The following is a 20602-nucleotide window of genomic DNA, read 5'->3' as shown; positions in this document are numbered from 1 at the left end:
AACCAGGCTCGTAACGCCCATTGGTCTGAAAGGCCTTTAGCCATCTCCCAACCCCCATGGCCCGGGATGTGCAGCTTCCAGGGCAGACGCACTCCTTGAGCTGTCATAGCCTGGGCTGGGGCAGACTGACGCTTCACACTCACTCAAAGTATTTCACAGGTCTTCAAAAGACCATCAATAACAAGCCTTGGTGGTTGTGTTTTCACTTCTTCTTATGCCCCCTGCAGCCCGACTCTTGTGAAAGGCTGCTGCTGCCACAACGGGAGAATGTATTTCAGAGAAATTGCACAAGCTATCAAGCAGTGCCTAGCAAATGATACCGCTTGTTTCTCAGCACCATATAACAAGCCGGGCTCTCTGAATGGCATGCAAATCGTCATGTTAAACTGTGCTAAAGACTCAAAATGTGTCTTTCTTTAAGGCAAAAGTGTTTCACTTCAGAACACTAGAATTAAGTGCTGCATTAAATGGCATTTACCAGAAGTCTTAGGGGCAGATTTACTAGTATTCTGTGCCTGGTTTGAGTCACAAACGTGGGCATACTGATCTAAAATATTTATTTGAAATTTACTTTGAAGCTTTCCAAAGTTTCCTTAAAAGTTGCTTTGCTTTTTACCTTGCATCAAGAGGGTGTTCCACGGGCAGTGCCTGGGTGTCTCATGGTTGCATGCTTTTTTTATGCAAAGCCCTATCTACTAACAACAGTAGAGAGTGTTTTGCACCAAAAATAATACCTCTTGAAGGCAGATGCTAAAAAGGAGAAATATTTTTATTTTTCTAAACCTTTCTGACTTTACATGCGAGTTTGTCTAGTCATGGTATTTCGTAATAGAATGGTACCCTTCAAGTACAAAACCTATTTTAACATAATGCAAACACCTTGGCACTCCTGAATGTGCGCCAGTGCTAGGGAATGAGCAGAAAAGACAATGGGCCAGATGTAGGTGTCCAAATACCGGTCGGAAACGGCCGAAAATACAGATTTTCGGCCGTTTCCGACCGGTATTTGGACAATGGTATGTAGGGGTTTGAAAAACTTACAGATTCGGTAATTTTACCGATCGGTAATTTTACTGAATCGGTAAAATTACAGAATCAGTAAATTTATGGATTCTGTAAATTTTACCGATTCGGTAAAATTACCGATTGGTAAAAATACAGAATCTGTAATTTGCTATGTAGGTAGCACTGTTAACAGTGCTACAGGCCATTCAGGATTCGGTATTTACCATGTAATACTATTACATGGTAAATAACGAATTCCTGTGTACATGCACATCTGTGCATGTACACTTGTGCCATGTGGCACACAGACATGCCCTAAGGGCATGTATGTGTGTCACATGGCACACAAGCCTGAAACAGGGGTGCAACAGGGTGTCAAAGTGACACCCTGTTCCCCCTGTCAATTCGGTAAATTTACCGATTCCGTAATTACCGAATCGGTATTTGCTATTGATTCCTATGGGCTTCAAGTTCCATAGGAATCAATGGCAAATACCGATTCGGTAATTACCAATTTGGTAAATACCTAATCTTACCGAATCGGTATTTTTTACCGATTTTTTACCTACATAGGTTTTACCGATTCTTAAATACCGAATCGGTAAAATTCGGTATTTAAGAATCGGTAAAACCTATTTACCTACATCTAGCCCAATATCTTAAAAGATAGGGCACTGTCCTGCTCTCTCCATCTATTGTAATGCAGCACAGTAACTGATTGGTGAGCTGCTTTGCATGAGTTTTTAGGAAATCTATCTCATAATTTCTAAACGTAAACCTAGAAAAAGTGATGCCTCTGATGACAATGCTATTAATAAACCAAGATACAAATAAGTTATAATGTAAAAGGTGCTAGGATTAGAAAGGGTGAGCCTGTTTTCTGCACGCTACAAATGCAAATTGGAAAAAAAAAACAGGCTCAGACACCACTACGCCATCACGCTAGACCCAAAGCGAAACAAAAGGGAATGATGGACGGAGCGTTTGAGCAAATCAAACACTCACCCCCAGTCAACTGATCTGGGTTTAATCCATCACCATTCTTTAGTTCACTCAGCCACCCCAGATCAGACATGGCCATATGCAAATCAGTCTGACCCTGTGCCTCATGGGAACAGTCCAGCCCAAACTGCAAAGCCATGTCTTCCCTGGAACGGAAGCAAGCTTCATAGGACCGGTTTCGGATTCATAATCCTCATCAGCCAGGCTATCTTGAATCCAGTGGCCAAGTGAGCAAGGGACTCACGTCTGAGCATACCCTGCCAACCTAGGGCGAACAAAGCGATACAAAAGGAGATGATGGACGGAGCGTTTGAGCAAATCAAACACTCACCCCCAGTCAACTGATCTGGGTTTAATCCATCACCATTATTTAGCTCTCAGCCACCCCAGATCAGACATGGCCTTATGAAAATCAGTCTGACCCTGTGCCTCATGGGAACAGTCCAGCCCGAACTGCCAAGCCATGTCTTCCCTGGACCGGAAACAAGCATCCTGGGACCGGTTTCGGATTTATAATCCTCATCAGCCAGGCTATCTTGAATCTAGTGGCCAAGTGAGCAAGGGACTCACGTCTGAGCATACCCTGCCAACTTAGGGCGAACAAAGCGATACAAAAGGGGATGATGGACGGAGCGTTTGAGCAAATCAAACACTCATCCCCAGTCAACTGATCTGGGTTTAATCCATCACCATTCTTTAGCTCACTCAGCCACCCCAGATCAGACATGGCCATATGCAAATCAGTCTGACCCTGTGCCTCATGGGAACAGTCCAGCCCGAACTGCCAAGCCATGTCTTCCCTGGACCGGAAACAAGCATCCTGAGTCCGGTTTCGGATTGATAATCCTCATCAGCCAGGCTATCTTGAATCCAGTGGCCAAGTGAGCAAGGGACTCACGTCTGAGCATACACTGCCAACTTTGGGCGAACAAAGCGATACAAAAGGGGATGCTGGAGGGAGCGTTTGAGCAAATCAAACACTCACCCCCAGTCAACTGATCTGGGTTTAATCCATCACCATTCTTTAGCTCACTCAGCCACCCCAGATCAGACATGGCCATATGCAAATCAGTCTGACCCTGTGCCTCATGGGAACAGTCCAGCCCGAACTGCCAAGCCATGTCTTCCCTGGACCGGAAACAAGCATCCTGGGACCAGTTTCGGATTCATAATCCTCATCAGCCAGGCTATCTTGAATCCAGTGGCCAAGTGAGCAAGGGACTCACGTCTGAGCATACCCTGTCAACTTAGGGCGACCAAAAAGATACAAAAGGAGATGATGGTTGGAGCGTTTGAGCAAATCAAACACTCACCTCCAGTCAACTGATCTGGGTTTAATCCATCACCATTCTTTAGCTCACTCAGCCACCCCAGATCAGACATGGCCATATGCAAATCAGTCTGACCCTGTGCCTCATGGGAACAGTCCAGCCCGAACTGCCAAGCCATGTCTTCCCTGGACCGGAAACAAGCATCCTGGGACCGGTTTCGGATTCATAATCCTCATCAGCCAGGCTATCTTGAATCCAGTGGCCAAGTGAGCAAGGGACTCACATCTGAGCATACCCTGTCAACTTAGGGCGAACAAAGCGATACAAAAGGAGATGATGGACGGAGCGTTTGAGCAAATCAAACACTCACCTCCAGTCAACTGATCTGGGTTTAATCCATCACCATTCTTTAGCTCACTCAGCCACCCCAGATCAGACATGACTATATGCAAATCAGTCTGACCCTGTGCCTCATGGGAACAGTCCAGCCCGAACTGCCAAGCCATGTCTTCCCTGGACCGGAAACAAGCATCATGGGACCGGTTTCAGATTCATAATCCTCATCAGCCAGGCTATCTTGAATCCAGTGGCCAAGTGAGAAAGGGGCTAACGTCTGAGCATACCCTGCCAACGTAGGGCGAACAAAGCGATACAAAAGGGGATGATGGACCCAGCAGCCATTTTGGATGAGGGAAAAATCTTTAGTGGCAAGCTCTTTTCACCGATTCTTCTATCAGTCATACTGCTGTTATTTAACCGAGCAATACTCTTAGCCAATACAATCAAAGCATGATTGAAGGGTCTTTCTCATGCACATTTCCAGGTCATTACATTTTAATGGGGCACCCGTGTTAGGTAAGAAAACAACCCCCAAAGGGACTAATAGGAGGTTGTTTGCCTCTGTTGGTCTGTAATTCATCCTATTATGGCTCTGCAAACTGAGCGAAATACCACTACACCAACACTAGAGTCTTAATGGCAGCACAAGAAAGCAGTCCCAGACTACTAAGGGAGGTTGTGTGGGGGTGCACAAACTCAGAACTCAGCCAGCCAGTAGCTTAATATCTTTTGCCAAGCACAGTGATTTACTTGGATAAAAGGAGTATTTTAATACACACACTTAAAATAGAATACCACCATATGTAATAGTAGCAGGTACAATAATATATACACCTGCACTTGGGCTACTGCACCTTGGGATAACATCCTCCTTTTCCCATTTCACAGGATTACCTCTTCTTCTGAGTTTAAGCAGTTATCCATTAGGTTAGAGAGTTTTGTGCAATATGAATCAAGTCTCAGTAGTAGATAGCCCACATCATTAATGCTTGCAATACTTTCAATACAGTCCTCTTGGTACAGTCTCACTACAACGCGGGTATCCATGTCCTTTGTCAGCACACATCTCCAATCTCTCCCACTTAGACAGTGAGACATGGTGTTAGGCAGCCAGAGCAGCAGCCTGGAGTCCTTCGGCAAAAGCAGACACTGGCTTTGCTGGGGGCAGCCCATAGCAGGCATCGGATCTACTTCTGGGTCACTTGATGTTGAGTAGCAGATGGGCTGCCACATAGTCCAAGACACATAGACAAGCTGACAGCCATTGGGTGCACTCTGTAAATGCTGCAATGGTGACAGGCACAGGTCTTGGTTTTGATGGCAATGATCACCATGGGCACAGTTTTTCAGTTTGTGGCAAGGTTTGCCATGATTGTTTTTATTGGCCTCATTGCAACCATGATAGCTGCCGATCATTGATTCCTACATGGAAACACAATTTTGAAGACTGAGCCCATACTTTCAGGCTAGCCAGTCCCACTTTGCAATCTCCCAGTTGAACGTCAACACCAGGATCTTGCTGTTTCTGGCACTTTTTGAACAGTCACACCTTCTGCAGAGTTGGCAAGATCTTTCCCTATCTCAGCAGGCATGCGGGCTGGCTTCCAGGTGCTCCAGGTCAGATACAGCTCTTCCATCAATGCATGATTTCAGGTGATATCTCCTCTTATCTGGAAAGTTGACTGTCAGGCAGATACCAGCTCTGGGTGCACAGCAGACCTCAGAGTACACAGCAGAGCACTACCTTCCTTGATCAAAGAGGACTTGGGACTGGAACAATAAGGAGGTCAATGGCTCTTATTTTTATATAGTCAAGGCAGTCCAGGGATCTGAATCTTCAGTTTGCAATCTCAGAAGGATGTTTGAGGTAGTTGTTTCAAGTGTCCTCTTTAGACTCCTATTCTCCAAACACAGTCTTTGTCTAGAATGATGCTCATGATAGCAGGGTGGTCTCCAGCGTAAAGTACTCACAACAGAGGCACAAAGATGCATGAGCTTTCTATACCTGGCTCATCAACAGCCAAAATGAAGAGTGATCAGAGAGAATACAAAAGGCTGGTCTCACCTAGAAGATCATTTTCACCCCGAACGACAGAAACTTCAATCCCACCCTTCACCACCAGCAGCTCCCGAATGGTAGTGCTACAGAAAGACTAATCAGCAGCTCCCCTCGGCAAAAGGGCCTAGGTGAATTTTTAAAGTAGTCTTGTCTCTTTATTCCCCACTTCATTGTCTATGTCTCCTGTCTCTATCTTCAGGAAAATCAATTAAACACCACCATTGTCTTGGAATGCTATCTCAACTCCATCTTGTTCACAGGAGCAAGCTAGGAACTTCCAAAATGGAACCCGCGGGCCTCCGTTACCCTGGCACACTCATGCACATATTGCACGTAAAACATAGGCACATACATAACAAACATTCAGGATGTTACCCCAAGAATTTGGGTTAGAGCACTGAAGCAGAACTTTACACGAGTGGGCCTGATAGTCGATCTCCATATATTCCTCTACACCTAGTTTCTAATTTCTTGAGTAATTAATTAATGTCACCTCGACACACGGCTAATAATATATATACATTTGTAAATGCAGGGCTGGGATGTAAAAATAAATGTGGCCCGGTAACACATTTCTTTTAGCAACTGTACAATTACTGCATTGCAAATGTCACATTGCAGTTGATTGCTATATTAGAAACAACTTGTCATGAGAAATACACAGTTCATTAATAAACTGGTTATTGCACATTGCTGGAATGTGCATATTTTCTCTGGGGAACTTGGATTCAGAGGAGTGCTTATATATATATATATATGCTTTGCAGCCCTGAAAAAAGTACCAAGCACAAAACAAGTCAGCTTCTGCCAGGTAGTGCCACTTACAATACGATGGATTATTTCTTTGTGCTTGTAAACTTGATGGCACTTTTATTCAACTTCCTTAGGCAGACAGCATAATGGTTTCTAACTCTGAATTTTCACTAGTCTCTATTTGTGGCATTATCTCATCCAGAGCAAAACCAAAGGGGATGGTGGACGGAGTGTTGAGCATTGCAAGCAGTCACCCCCAGTCAACTGATCTGGGTTTAATCCATCATCATTCTTTAGCTCACTCTGCCACCCCAGTTCAGACATGGCCATATGCAAATCAGTCTGACCCTGTGCCTCATGGGAACAGTCCAGCCCAAACTGCCAAGCCATGTCTTCCCTGGACCGGAAACAAGCATCCTGGGACCAGTTTCTGTCGTCAGCTGTCATCACCCAGGCTACCTTGAATCCAGTGGCAAAGTGAGCAAGGGACCCACGTCTGGGCATACCCTGCCAACTTAGGGCAAACAAAGCAAAACCAAAGGGGCTGATGGACGGAGTGTTGAACATTGCAAGCACTCACCCCCAGTCAACTAATCTGGGTTTAATCCATCATCATTCTTTAGCTCACTCCGCCACCCCAGTTCAGACATGGTCATATGCAAATCAGTCTGACCCTGTGCCTCATGTGAACAGTCCAGCCCAAACTAACAAACCATGTCTTCCCTGGACCGGAAACAATCATCCTGGGACCAGTTTCTGGCTAATCAGCCGTCATCAGCCAGGCTAGCTTGAATCCAGTGGCAAAGTGAGCAAGGGCCCCACGTCTGGGCATACCCTGCCAACTTAGGACGAACAAAGCATAACCAAGCCTAAAGTATCAGCAAAACACTGTACGTGTATTGTGTTTAAAATTGAACCTAAAATTGGATGATTGATTTATTTGAATGTTTTTCTCTACAAAGACATGGATGTAATCAGCGTGCAAAAAATTCCATTGCTCCACATTCTAAAATTACCACAGCACATTAATCCATTGCCACAAAGAAATATGGTGTCACAGTGCAAATTTACCTCTGTAAAAGCTTCCAACTCTCCTGGGCACAGTGTCGCTATAAATATGTCTATTTTCTTTCGATGACGATCCATCCTCACCATGGATTTCATGATAAACTGCTCCCTATTAGTGAACAAGTAACAGAGAGTATCAATAAGTGAGATGGACTGAAAAAAAGACAAGCCAGACTGGTTATGTCTTTCTTGGGAAGGAGTACATTGTTGATTAAACGAAGACATCTCACTAACGCACTAACGTGTCTGAAGTTCATAACAATCTATTCAAAAACATACAGTAGTTTCTAAGGAAGGCGCCTCATGCAATTAAATTAAATTAGCAAAATGAAGTTTATTGTGATGCTTTTGATAGGGTTTGAACCGTGTTATTTAAATAATGAGATAATAATTGTATATTTTTAATATAGCAAACAAACAAAAATGGGTGAAAATAATTAACCAGAAATTACGAAGGACGCAATATTCCCAGCTGTACACAGCAACAAGACAACTAAAGAAACAGCACACAAAGTTACGATACCATAAAATGCGAGCAACATTAAGAATAGTTTTGCCCTTTGAGCAGCTCATACCTCAGACTTCTGACGGGTGTGGAACGCAGCTGTGCCATCTCTCGAAGACTCCTTAGCTGTAGGCCTCGAATGGCTGCCCTCTGGTGCAATCGGGTCACCCTGATAACAAACACCAAAGTATCACCCATTGTGGCTTTTATGTAGAGTGCTACATTTTTGGGCTGCTGTGGGCTAGAATATATATAAGTTTGTTTCTTGATTCCGATTTAATAATATGCCCACAACTGTCCAAAAGAGAATCTTTAATTTGGTTTCTTCTGTTCACAACCCCAAAAATGCAATTTCTGGGTATTTAGTTTACTCATTCTAAGAGTCATTAGATTCAGGTGTGTACAAAGCAAACCATACTGTTTTATATTACAAAAAAAGCAGAAGCTTTTTCATCTCCTTTGAAGCGAATTATCCATGATATTTATCGCAATATTGAGGAGAAACCCTTCTCTGAAGAAAACATCTTTGATCATTTGATAATGCTTGAGGAGTGGTGTCAAATACGAATGGGAATTCAACCCATTTACGAAAAGTAATCTGTTACAGAATAAACCTCTGTGGTCTAAATACAGGTTATCTAAAGCCCTAATGAAATCTACAGCCGTCTACCTCTAGTACCCGAGGGCAAAGGAAGAAGAAAGGGGTGGGCTGCAACGCTTTGTCCTACAATGGGTGCACCCGACATTGTTATTAATACACTAAACATTGTAATCTATTCATAGTCAACAGAACTGACACACATGGCATTTAGTTACCGTCACTCCAAGCAACGCTCATGGGTAAACCTGCATTGTACTGCATTATATCATAGAGTGCTTCATGCCGAGGTACCAAAGCGGATTTGTACATAGGTCGCTTGCATGGATGTCTGTCATGTGACCTATCTGTATAGAGGTTTGATGTGTATGAGGATATGAGCTGCCCTCTTGATTTTGTCGCTGCACTGTGGTCTGTAGTGAAGTGAAAAGGAGAGGCAGAGCACTTAAGCTTAATAATTGTTAGAAAAATGGATGGAGAGAAATGTATGAATGAAGAGTGACCTATGTGTGTAGTATTTTGGTGTTGTGCATGCAAAGGAGTCGCGTGAAGTCACGTGGAGTAGTGAATGTGTAGTTTTGTTCATATGCAGAGAGCAGCAAAAAGAGTCAGAGATAGCTAGGCATGTGCTTGTGTCTAGCTTCCTGAGGGTGACCTGTTCCAGCTTTGCCTGGGTATAATTCTGAGTTCTCTACTGTCCATTTTGAGTGATGGAAAGCTGTACTATCTGTTTAGTATGGAATCACCTTGGGAAGAGCATAGTCTCGACTGCCTTCCTGAATTCTAGTTGGCCTAAGATGTCTTGTGTCTTAGCTGTGACAGAATTTCAGAGCAGTCTTGCTTGTATGGAGAAGGAAAATCCACCTATGAGCTGCTTGAAACAATGGATAGTTAGCTGGCTTTGAACTCTAGAATGGAGAGGTCTCATCTGTGACTATCTTTGCTGCTTTCCGTGGATGGAAGTAGGGCCTTTGCCATGGATGGCCCTGTACAGGATTCAAAGCCACTTGATACTGAGCACCTAGCAACACAATGTCAAAGGAGACCTTGCAGGGCTAGTAAGATGTGGCCATGTAAATGCATGTGTAGAAGTTGTCATGATGAGATGTTCTGGATATCTTGCAGTCATCTAAGCAGAAAGAGTGGAACCCCCCAAAGGAAGAAGCTCTATCGGCATTTTGGTTTTTGGCATTTCCAACAGCCTTGTAGATGTTATTTAAGAGGAACGTCAGGAGCATAAGGTTGCTTCTCCCGAGAAGCCATTTTAAGGCTACTTGTTTATAAACGTCCATCTGTCACATCTCAATATGCTTCAATATTTGCGCCATTTTGGTGGAAGTGGAAGATGGTACATTTGACAATTAATCATCCCCGAAGCGGAGAGATCCATTAGAGGGTCATCCAGAAAGCTAATACTATACAACTCTCCTTATCCCGAAGAATTTGGGGCTGAAAATTGTAGCATATCATACACTCCAGCTTATGGTGTGCTTGGGAGCAGTCAAAGTATTCTAAATGCAGATCTTCAGTTTAAATCTCATTTAGGCCATAGGTGGAGTACATCCCAAAGAGAGATTTTTTACTCCCTTACTAGAGTTTCACCCACGGTAGAACAATTGTCTGCCTTGGCTCAAGGAAATCTAAAACACCCCTCAAGTTCAAGCAGGAGCGCCCCGTGTAGGTAAGAATGGTAGGGCGGGGTCGGGGGGTGTTGACAGACGGCAACAGGGTAACATTAAATGTAAAAAAAAGAAAAACACTTACCTTGCACTCAGCGCAAGATAAGTGTTTTTCTTTTTTTAACCCCTTCGCTGCTGATGACGAGCTCAGCTCGTCATCTAACGCGGCTTTTGGAAAAAAGCCGCACAGCGCAAAAATAACCCCCGCACGCATGTGGTTAAATGTAATTTTACCTTGTCTGTTGACCCTACTCACCCACGTACCCCACCGTTCTTACCTGCACTTGCAGCTCCTGAGTTGAAGCGGAAACTGGTCCTGAACATGATATTTAGTGGAAAGGCAGAGTACAAATCAACATCCTTAAATATTTTTCCAGAAAAGAGCTCTGTCCAGGGACTCCCATACACACCACTGCAGTAGAAACCTGAGCAGTGCTGGTCTCTATGCAGAGTGGAGTACTCAGAATACTCACTGCATTAGCTGAATTTTGGGTAGCGGCTAATGCTGCTAAATAAATATCATTTTGTCCCCTATAGGCTTCATAATATTGTTTACTGCTGTATAAATACGAGAGATTCCCAAGTCTGATAACGGGAATGATCCAGCATGCAAATCCATGAAAGGGCTACGGCTGCGGATGCCTAGATGCAATAACATTTGACGTACTGTAGGCATGGAATAGCAGGCACTACTGTGACCTGGTTTACTAGGGGATCAGAAATAAGCAGCATTCCATGATTACTCTGAGGTTTCTCATTTTTTTCAACATTGCTGGTGATACTCAAAGTTCCTGGGGCTCAATGGTTTAAGGATGGTAGTTCTTTCCATTTCTGCATGGATCCCTGCTTTGGATGAGTTAAGTTCAAAACATTCATTGGTCAGAAGCTCGCTGGTAGGCAGCTAGACCCCAGGTATGAAGCTTGCTCTAGTTTTCCAGTTTTTAGCTGATCTGAATGTCATTAGTATAACTGAAACAGGTCAGGTTGAAGGATTGGATGAGATGCAGCAGTAAGCTCATATGTATGTTAAAAAGAAGGGAAAGATAATCAAACTTTGAGGTATGACTGTAACTATGCTAAAAGTTGTGTATGAGGCATCAAGAAGATGCTGGATCAGCTTGTTGGGTAAGAGGCGATACAGTGAATAAAGTTTCAGTTGATATTATATTGTAAGCCAATAGAAAAGGGGTGAAAAGAGGTTGGAGGGAAGATTAAAACCGTTGGAGTAATTACACGTAGAGCTGCATGGAAAAGTTAAATGGGAGAGTCTGACATGGGAGTCGGACATGGGAAAAGAAAATGGATATTAAAGGAGGAAAGACGGGGAGGAAGCCAGAGAGAAGCACAAGCATACGCGGAGGGTAAGAGGGGTGACCGGGTTCAGGAGAAAGTTAGGCAAGTGTGCATGGAAATTGCAGGAGTGAAGCAAATACAGTATAAGAGGGTGTGAAGTAAAGAGTGAGAGAGGCTGCAATGGGGAGGAAAGATACAAGTTAAGGGCATGTTTGGAGAGTTGCCATGGGAGGATAATTGGGCAAGAGATATCCTAGGCAACTCGAGTTCAGCACATGATTATCTTAGGGTGCGGATAGGGTTGAATCAGAAAACAAACCTTTCACACCCTCATTAACGATGAACTTGGAACTGGACAAAACTACTCTGTTTTCTTCACATAATCTTCAGCCACACTGACAAGAGAAGTGCAAATCCTGGGCCAATGCTTGATTAGGAATCTGGAAATTTACTCCAAAATCTTACCTTCGGGTCCAATGTGTCTATGAGCCAAGCTCCTTGCAATCAAACCATGCATAATTCAAAACTACAATGTGTTCCTTATCACTCATCTTCCCCATCTCAGGACTCTGACCACCTGCACAGATGGATGGGCACGAATGAACCTCAGGTATTTGTTTGATATCAAATTCCAAGTCAGAGAGCTTAATTACCAGATGTGCTAGGATGGCAAATATTTTACTGCTGCCATCAAACTGCAGGTTCTGGATGGTGGAAATCACAACGTGAAGTCAAAACAAAAATGTTTTAAAATTATTGCCCATCAAAATGTAGGCTGGCATCTCTTTTGCAATAAGAGTAATTTTGATAGAATGGACTCTCTGTGCATGAAGCAAAGCTACTGTGTGTTTTAAGCACACTCCATACATAATTCTGAATAACAGAACCCACTCTCACAATCTGGTATCCATAATCCTGTTTTTTTAGAGGAGAGTGAAGGCTGTAGTAGTAGAGTCCTTGTGATGTTGCCTAATTACACATTTCTCTAACCTTCTCCTTTAATTCTACTTTTAGATGTGATATGAACTACACCTGTACATCCTGATTTGAAAGTAACAGGTACTGGTTTTGAAGCTTTCTAATGATGCTTGGTTAACTAAGGGCCTGATTTAAATCTCGGTGGACGGGTTACTCCATCACAACGGTGACAGATCTCCCGTCCACCGAAATATAAAACCCATTATATCCTATGGGATTTATATTTCAGCAGATGTGATATCCGTCACCGTTGTGATGCAGTAACCAGTCCGCCGAGATCTAAATCAGGCCCTACGTTATATATAGTTTTTAGGACCACTGTTTAACTACAATATGAGTGCCTCCCTTGTGCAAACACATAAAAGCCCTATTGTTGTCCTTTAGAAGAAAGCACATATCACGGTTTTCATCATGCTCATCGGGAATATGTAAATCAGTATTCTAAATACATATTTGTAAAGTACATTTTTTTGTGTGTATTGTCCAATATATTTTTGCTGTGAAAAAGCCAAAACATTAACTGAACAAGGATGAAACATGTATTGGCAAACTGGATAAAGTTATGGTAATTAAAAAAATGCAATTAAATCAACAAAAGAAAAATGTATTCGCCAGTGTTTACAACGCTGCTAATATAAACCTAAAGAATTTTGAATATTGTATCCAGATATAGCACTGGTGTCTCAGCCTATTTATGAATTTATCATAAGGTTTGGCCTGCCTTCAATTGTTGCACTGCCAAAGCATCTTTAAAATTCAATTTTATATCAACAATGCACCTATATTGTTTCTTTTCTCACATACTGACAACTTTTTTGACAAGTTCTGTTAAAGATGACAAACAATAAATGTTTGGCATAGAAATCACCAAGGCAGGGAAATGAAATAGGTTGTTACTGTCACACAGATGTGAGGCATTGCGGGTAACGTAAGAATTTATGGCCGGCGTTTGATACATGGGTGAATATGACATGTCCTAAATATTCCACTTCCTACTGCCAAGACATATTTTCCTTGCACTTACTGCAAGGCAGCCCAAAGACTTCAAAATCCACAGAACTTTTCTAAGATTCTGGTATATGTTATATCGAAAAGCTAGAACGCCGAAAATCTATTATTAACAACTGGTATATGACATGCTGGAAAACAAAGTAAGTGGATGACAGGCCAAATAGCGTACTAAGAAATTAAATGCTCCTCTCCTGTAAAGTGAGGAACACAGCCAAGTAAGGGGAATCTCAATGTAATTCCATTTGTTATTAGACTGTCTTAAATTAAGAGCTGAACATAACAAACCTTACCAGCAGTCCACATAATTTGTAGAGTTCATGAATAGAATGACAATCCATCTCGATATTGCCGAAAACCAGACCAAGAATTCAATTGGCTTTATAATAGACTTTTCAAATATTTCTCCCCCTTAGGCTGATTGACAAACTTACATAGTGTCTCACATGCACAGCACTCCCTACTTTTAAGTTCCATTTTGTGACGGAAGCCTGTCAGGTCCACATCTGATGCAAACGTCTTGCTAAACTACTGAATATTAAAACAGTTGGAACCACAAGCAGTGTTTATATGTACATATTCACATAAAAAAAGAGCGGTTATGGTTAGCTTTGGTAAAAACACCTCAACAAATGAATTAAAATATGAGTTAAAACCAAAAAAAGACATATTCGGAAGTTGAAGTTAAGGCCACATACTCATGACCTCACCCTTAATGTGACAGATGCAATTACTAATCTAAATATTCTTAAAGATGAGTTCACATATCACATTACCTTTACCATGTTAAAAGAGATGGATATGAATGTAGTATTATGTATTGGTTTGAGTGTATGTTGCTATTTAATTACATGTTGCTTTTAAGAACTGTTATTTATTGGTATGGATATTGTGAGCAGATAAGCATTGTTTTTGGTGTGCGAGTTATGGTTTGCAGTGCTTTAGAGCGAGTTGTGGTTTGTGATCCTGATCATAACGTCTGAATTTCAGTGGTTTGTCGTTTCTAATTTATAACTTTAAACTTAACCTTTTTAAATTGAATTTCAGATTTTTTCAACATATATTGGGGTTTTATATCCAATGCTACAATAACTTCACCTTAACATTGGTATTTTTCTGTGAATTTTCAGTTTTTTTAACATATATTCCACACCCAACAGTTCCTTGCAACCAACCCCCTGCTGGTGTCAAATCCCTGCTTCAAATAGCCTTCAGCTGTGCAAAGCGTGGTTCTGCCACAGGCCCTGGAATTCAGCCAGGACCTGTGCCCAAACCGCCACGTGGCCCAATCCTTGCTGCTCACAGCCGAAGGCCATGTGCAGCAGGGGCTGGACAAGACCGGTGTAGTGCACCAAACTATTTTTTAAATTATTTATTTCAGGATTCGCCAATCTTCTGCTGGATTTTTTATATCCAGAGGTCTGAGACAGCTCCGCGGGATCCAGCAAGATTTGAGGATTGGCAAATCTGTAAAGATTCACAAATTCCATGATAAACATAATTTTAATATGCATTTGTAATGCTGGGGCTCACTGAGGAGGCCTCCATACATGGGCTTAGGAGTCAGAGTAGGCTCACTCTGCCCTTCTTATGGGCCTATCCATACAGACTGCCTCATGCAGATTTGTCAAAAGTTATTAGCAAAAAAATGCCTTTCCAACGGAAGCAATGTACTAACCAAAAGTACATAAGCTGTACTGCCGTCTGTGATTAATGAAACAGTGTCAAAGTTTATAAGGAATACAAAAAATGCTCCTCCTATGGAAACGGACTCACTTAAAACAACAGTGACTACCGCCACTGTGTAATGGGGATAAACCTTTTGTTTATTTAATATATTTTTTATTTGTTTATATTTACAATATGTAATACATCAAAGAATTGATGACCGATCTGGGCGAACCTGAATATTATTCTAATCCTACTGTGTTGGGTACAATTCCAAGAAAGGTTTTTAAAAAACAATGTATGTCCCACATAGAGGAAAATAGATTTGCCAATGAGGCTTCCAGACCAACTGTTCAAATGAACCAGGTGATGTGCTCTACCTCCGCCATTCAACCATATGTAACATACACAATAAGAGGGTATGATAGATTTGTCCTTACACGCCTCAGACTTGATGTATTTCTTCACTTGGTGAGTCTTCCGACCATAAATAATTGGTCGAAGACCTTACCAAATTGTCTTTGCGATGGAGTATCATTACAATCAACCATACATGTAGTCCTGTTCTGTAAATATTATTCAGAGCAGCGGAGGAGGTAGATTAGACCTATCTTTAAAATATGGAGCTTGAGGCAATGCCGACCAGCTTACCTTGCTTTGCAATTTCTTGATAATATATGCACTGCAAGAAATATAGCCACTTCTCTGAAATGTACGATTAGATATAGGAAACATCTTGAACTGTGTTCTTCCTGATAACATGATTTTAGTCTAAAACTTTTTATCTGCAAATGAGTCTTCTAAATATCTTTTGTAAGGCTGTTGTTATACAAAACTTTTGTAACTGTTTTTATAATATATGTAATATGAAATATGATATTTTATAATATTTGTAACATAAAATGCTAAAATTGTGCTTTTATGGTGTTTTCTGTTGTTTCAAATTGAAAACCGAATAAAGCTAATTTTGAATTTTTAATTTACAATATACCTCTATATATACTTACACAATTACATATTTACACATATGCAAATGTATCAATATACACACATACAGTGTGTGTGTGTGTATATGTGTGCACATAGACAGATAGATAGATAGATCGAGATAGATAGGTAGATAGATGGATAGATCGATAGATAGATAGACAGACAGACAGACAGACAGACAGACAGACAGACAGACAGACAGACAGACAGATAGATAGATAGATAGATAGATAGATAGATAGATAGATAGATAGATAGATAGATAGATAGATAGATAATACCATATGATGGTTGCCAATGGGTAGTTCTAGTTAGGATATAAATTGAATTTGTCTAAAACACAGATAATCCTTAATTTTCAACAGAGTACCCCAGTTTTAGGGGTAACTGATACAGCTAAATTTTTAGGCATGTAGAAGATATTATATCTCTAAACTATGAGCTGCACTTAAAACTTGTGACGGCCAAATTACGCCATTGGCACAGGCTCCCTCTCAGTATATTAGGATGGTGTAATATTATTAAAATTACATGCTGCCTACATTTATTTATTTATTCTGTACAATCCCGCTTCGTGTACCTGATTCTTTTTTTAAGCACCTGGGGTGTGTGATTGGCAGCTTTATCTTGGGTTGTAAGAGGGACAGATATGCGATATGTTTTATCAAACTTACATATAAGCAAGTTGTTTTTAAACTTCTGGACTTTAAATTATATTACATTGGACTGTTGGCAGCTCCATTGAAAACAATGCAGTGCTCTGGGCTGGTATAAGCACGGAGCTCCAACATTCCAATGATTCTTTGTTCACCTCTCTGGCTGGGAACAAATGCTTCAGGGAGCCTGAGGGGATTTCAATCCCCTTGCACTCCCTAAAGGCTTTGTTTTATTTGTTAGAACATTCTGCCCTCTAGAGGCAGAATGTTCTAATAGCCTTATAGCCCTTCGTAGCAGGGCTATAACGGCTATTAAAGTCCCGCTGACGTGTTAAAGTCCCTCGCCTTCGGCTCGGGCCTTTCATAGCCGGTATAGCCCGCTACGGCGGGCTATAAAGCTATATTATTGGGCATCATTTGCTGGACGGATACAGAGACTGCTAACAGGGCATGAAGCTGCGCTGCTTTCATTGGGCTATCAACTTGCATGTGGGCCTGTTATCGGATACGTACTTCACAAACTCACAGACCCTAATTACAACAAGAGGGTTAGGTTCAAGATGGTCAGGGACATAGCACGGATATAGTAGGAAATCCACAAGAAATACTCTCTACCTACACTTCATAATTATACTTCATATGAGGCAACCCAATATTTCCAGACATATTCTATGATAATATGGGGAAAATGTGGGAACGCCATGTATTAATAATCTTGACCATCTGTATGACCACCAGGGGTTTCGTACATTTAATTCACTACAAGAGGAATATGGGCTCCCACATCATTTCTTTTTTAAGTATTTACAGGTAAGGGATTATCTTCTATATGGGTGCAAGTCGCAAATCGGAAAGGAAACATCTGAAATGCTGGCATATCTATATGAGACTTCTGGTAAGATTTATATTAGCATATTTTATCAGAAACTAATCTCACAGGCACAAGATAATAGCCTGCAATAGCTTCGAGATGGAGCATGCTTCTATCATCTGAGATTACGACTAATGAAACAAAAGAGGCCTTGGCAATCCTGGATCAGTTAGTGACATCCGTTAGTCTCAAGCTTCAACATTTTAGGACGATTTGGATGCTTTATTACATGCTCGAACGCATCTCTACATGGGCATTGTCCTGAGTTCCTCATAAATCACACTGCCCGAAATGCAATCAGTATGCAGCAGATTTATTTCATATGTTTCTGGGTTGTCCAGTGCTAAAAAAAGTCTGGACAAATCTATTTTCAGTTCTTACAGAACACTTAGGGCATGGATTCCAATTAACTAAGAGAGAAATTCTCTTAGGGTATATGCAAGGTTGTGTGGTACACCCAGGGTCATTGTTCTCGATCATTATTGTGAGTGCTCGTTTATGTATTGATAGAGCTTGGCTTAATCTTAGTTCGCAGACTGTCACAGAATGGTGGGCAATATCGAGACAAGCTTATGAGTCCGAAGCAGCCCTAACCAAGGCTAGAGGTCCTAGATCTCTTATGAAGTTCAAAGATCTGGTCCAACTTGCATTGGATGTAGTTAGGGGACAGATACATCGCAGAACCTATTTTTAAGATTTATTTATTTTATATATTCTATATCTCTCCTCTATTTAACCTCATTTCATTCTACATTGTTTTCTCCTCGGTTGTTCGCATAAACATTCAAGCTGTTTAAGTTAATAATGATGTATATGTAATGTTTTGAATAATATACTGTAGAAATGAATGCTGGCTCCACTGAAAAATAAACAATAATAATTTTTTTTTAAATTCTATACATAATAAGGTCTCTAGATGTTTGATATCGAGGACACAACAGTATTTGTTACTTGAAACTGTCCATTGGAATTGTTACAGCCAAATAAATTATCCTGCTCACTAAATTGACAAAACTGTGAAGTCAATCGGATGACACTCATGTGCCAAACGTCTTTCCTCCATAATGCAACTGAAGAGATCTGTTTGGGAATTACCCCTTCTAGAGCAAACACTATCTCCTGAGGAGTGTACAAAGATCTGCCCCATCTCCATTACTTTTCAACATGAACCTAATACTCCTGGCGTGCCTCACCAGCTGCTCTGATCACAAATTCCCAATGTGCACTGCAGTCATTATCCAAAGTTAGGCAAGAAAGCATAAAAACTGTCTCTAACAACATGAAACAAATATTAACTTTAAAGATCAGTAATCCGTTCCAATCAATATCACTCTCTTTACTAAGGTTGGCCTATCCTTATTCCGCACTTCATTCAGTTTGAGATCAGGCTGATAAACAAATCTTATTTGCTGTTCAATTTAACCCCTTGCATGCTGATGAAGAACCCCAGCCGTCATGCACTACGGTGCTCGTGTGCTGATGATGGCTGGGGTTCGTCATGGCCCGCTCCTGTTCATTTGTTTACCGCACAGGGGCGGAAACGGGCCAGCAGTGAAGGGGTTAATACATTTGAAAAACAAAATTAGCTTCAATCTGCTCTTACTCAAATTCAAAATCCAATTGCATATAACTCTCGTCCTTTTCTGAATGGACAACTGCAATATTCATTAACGTAGGCTTTTCACAACAAATATCAACAAACTACCACTTTGTACTATGTATTTTACATGTAAGATGCTATGTAGCAGATCAAATCAATCCTGCCCTCAGAAGATTCCGATAGCTTCAAATAAATTGGAGGATTCAATACAACGCCCCACCATGTCACTACTATGCTGCTCACCTTAATTCCCCGAACAGATTCCAGAAGTAAAATTCTGAATGAATCACAAATGATATTCACCTAAGTATGTTCCACCAATCCAAACATTTGTGATAATGGTGATAAACTGTTAGTTGTTAGAAAATGTTTTCCTACACTGTTTTCTCTAATTGGAACTCTGCACCTCCTACTCTCCATCAATGTCAATCCTTTTTTCAGTTCTGAGCAAATCAAAGCCCTGAATCACCCAGTGGAACCCATTTTTTATGAAAAAAGGTTTGCTATCCCTCGCAGAATATGGCACAACCATAATCGAACGCTTCTATTCTCATTGTCATGGTTCTGGGTTCTCTGACACTCACAATCACTTTCTCTCTCCTTTACTGTCTGGTCTCCAATCTAAAAAGAACAAGCAAAATCTTGGAAAAGGAAAGCACCAGACAGCTGCAGCAGTCTATGGAGAAGAACTCAATCCAGAACAATCAACAACTTGGCTTCAGACCTTCTCAAGCATGGAATCAGTATTGCTAAACATTAGGGAAGACTTTGTCTTGACCCAGTGATCTTCACTGACCTCTCAAATGCCTACATCAAGGTTGACCACAGCATCCTGCTGGAAGAGGTGCGAGCCTCTGTTTCATCCTCCCATAAAGTACAATGTAAACTTCCACAGTCGTCCCCCCTCATCCACTAAAACATCTACATGTTTACCTGATTCCTCTAGCTTAAGTAGTTGACTATCACAAAGTAATACGTGTATAATACTGAGATAGACATTCACCTTGAGATGGCCTACACAGGTCCAATCCTAAATATCTCACCAGACAGCTAAGAGTACATAATGAAGAAGCCAGCATGTGCTTGAACCTCTGGAGATGGAATCACATCAAGCCGGCCCTGTTGATTTCAGGACAGGATCAAATGCAAACCTTTATACATAATGTACAATGTATATTGTGGGAAAGGCCCTTCAAATACCGGTACACCCCTACACTCCAGCCGTAAGTCTGTGCTTCTCCCTGATATACATGAATAAT

The 20602-nt window shown here is 41.4% G+C and overlaps 1 protein-coding gene across 2 annotated transcripts in view; it reads right to left on the bottom strand.

The window, feature by feature from the left end:
• The window catches only part of CDKL5 (cyclin dependent kinase like 5), a 1270306-nt gene that overhangs the window by 130401 nt on the left and 1119303 nt on the right, over positions 1 to 20602 (bottom strand). For both annotated transcript variants that reach the window (XM_086934269.1, XM_086934270.1), the window contains exons 14-15: positions 8073 to 8171; positions 7501 to 7606 (exon numbers count right to left, since the gene is read on the bottom strand). In XM_086934269.1, coding sequence (XP_086790395.1) covers positions 7501 to 7606; positions 8073 to 8171 — 205 coding nt within the window. The remainder of the gene's footprint in view (positions 1 to 7500; positions 7607 to 8072; positions 8172 to 20602) is intronic.

Source organism: Lissotriton vulgaris, chromosome 8 (assembly GCF_964263255.1).
Source record: "Lissotriton vulgaris chromosome 8, aLisVul1.2, whole genome shotgun sequence".
NCBI classification, from domain to species: domain Eukaryota; kingdom Metazoa; phylum Chordata; class Amphibia; order Caudata; family Salamandridae; genus Lissotriton; species Lissotriton vulgaris.
This window is presented reverse-complemented; position numbering and strand designations above follow the sequence as displayed.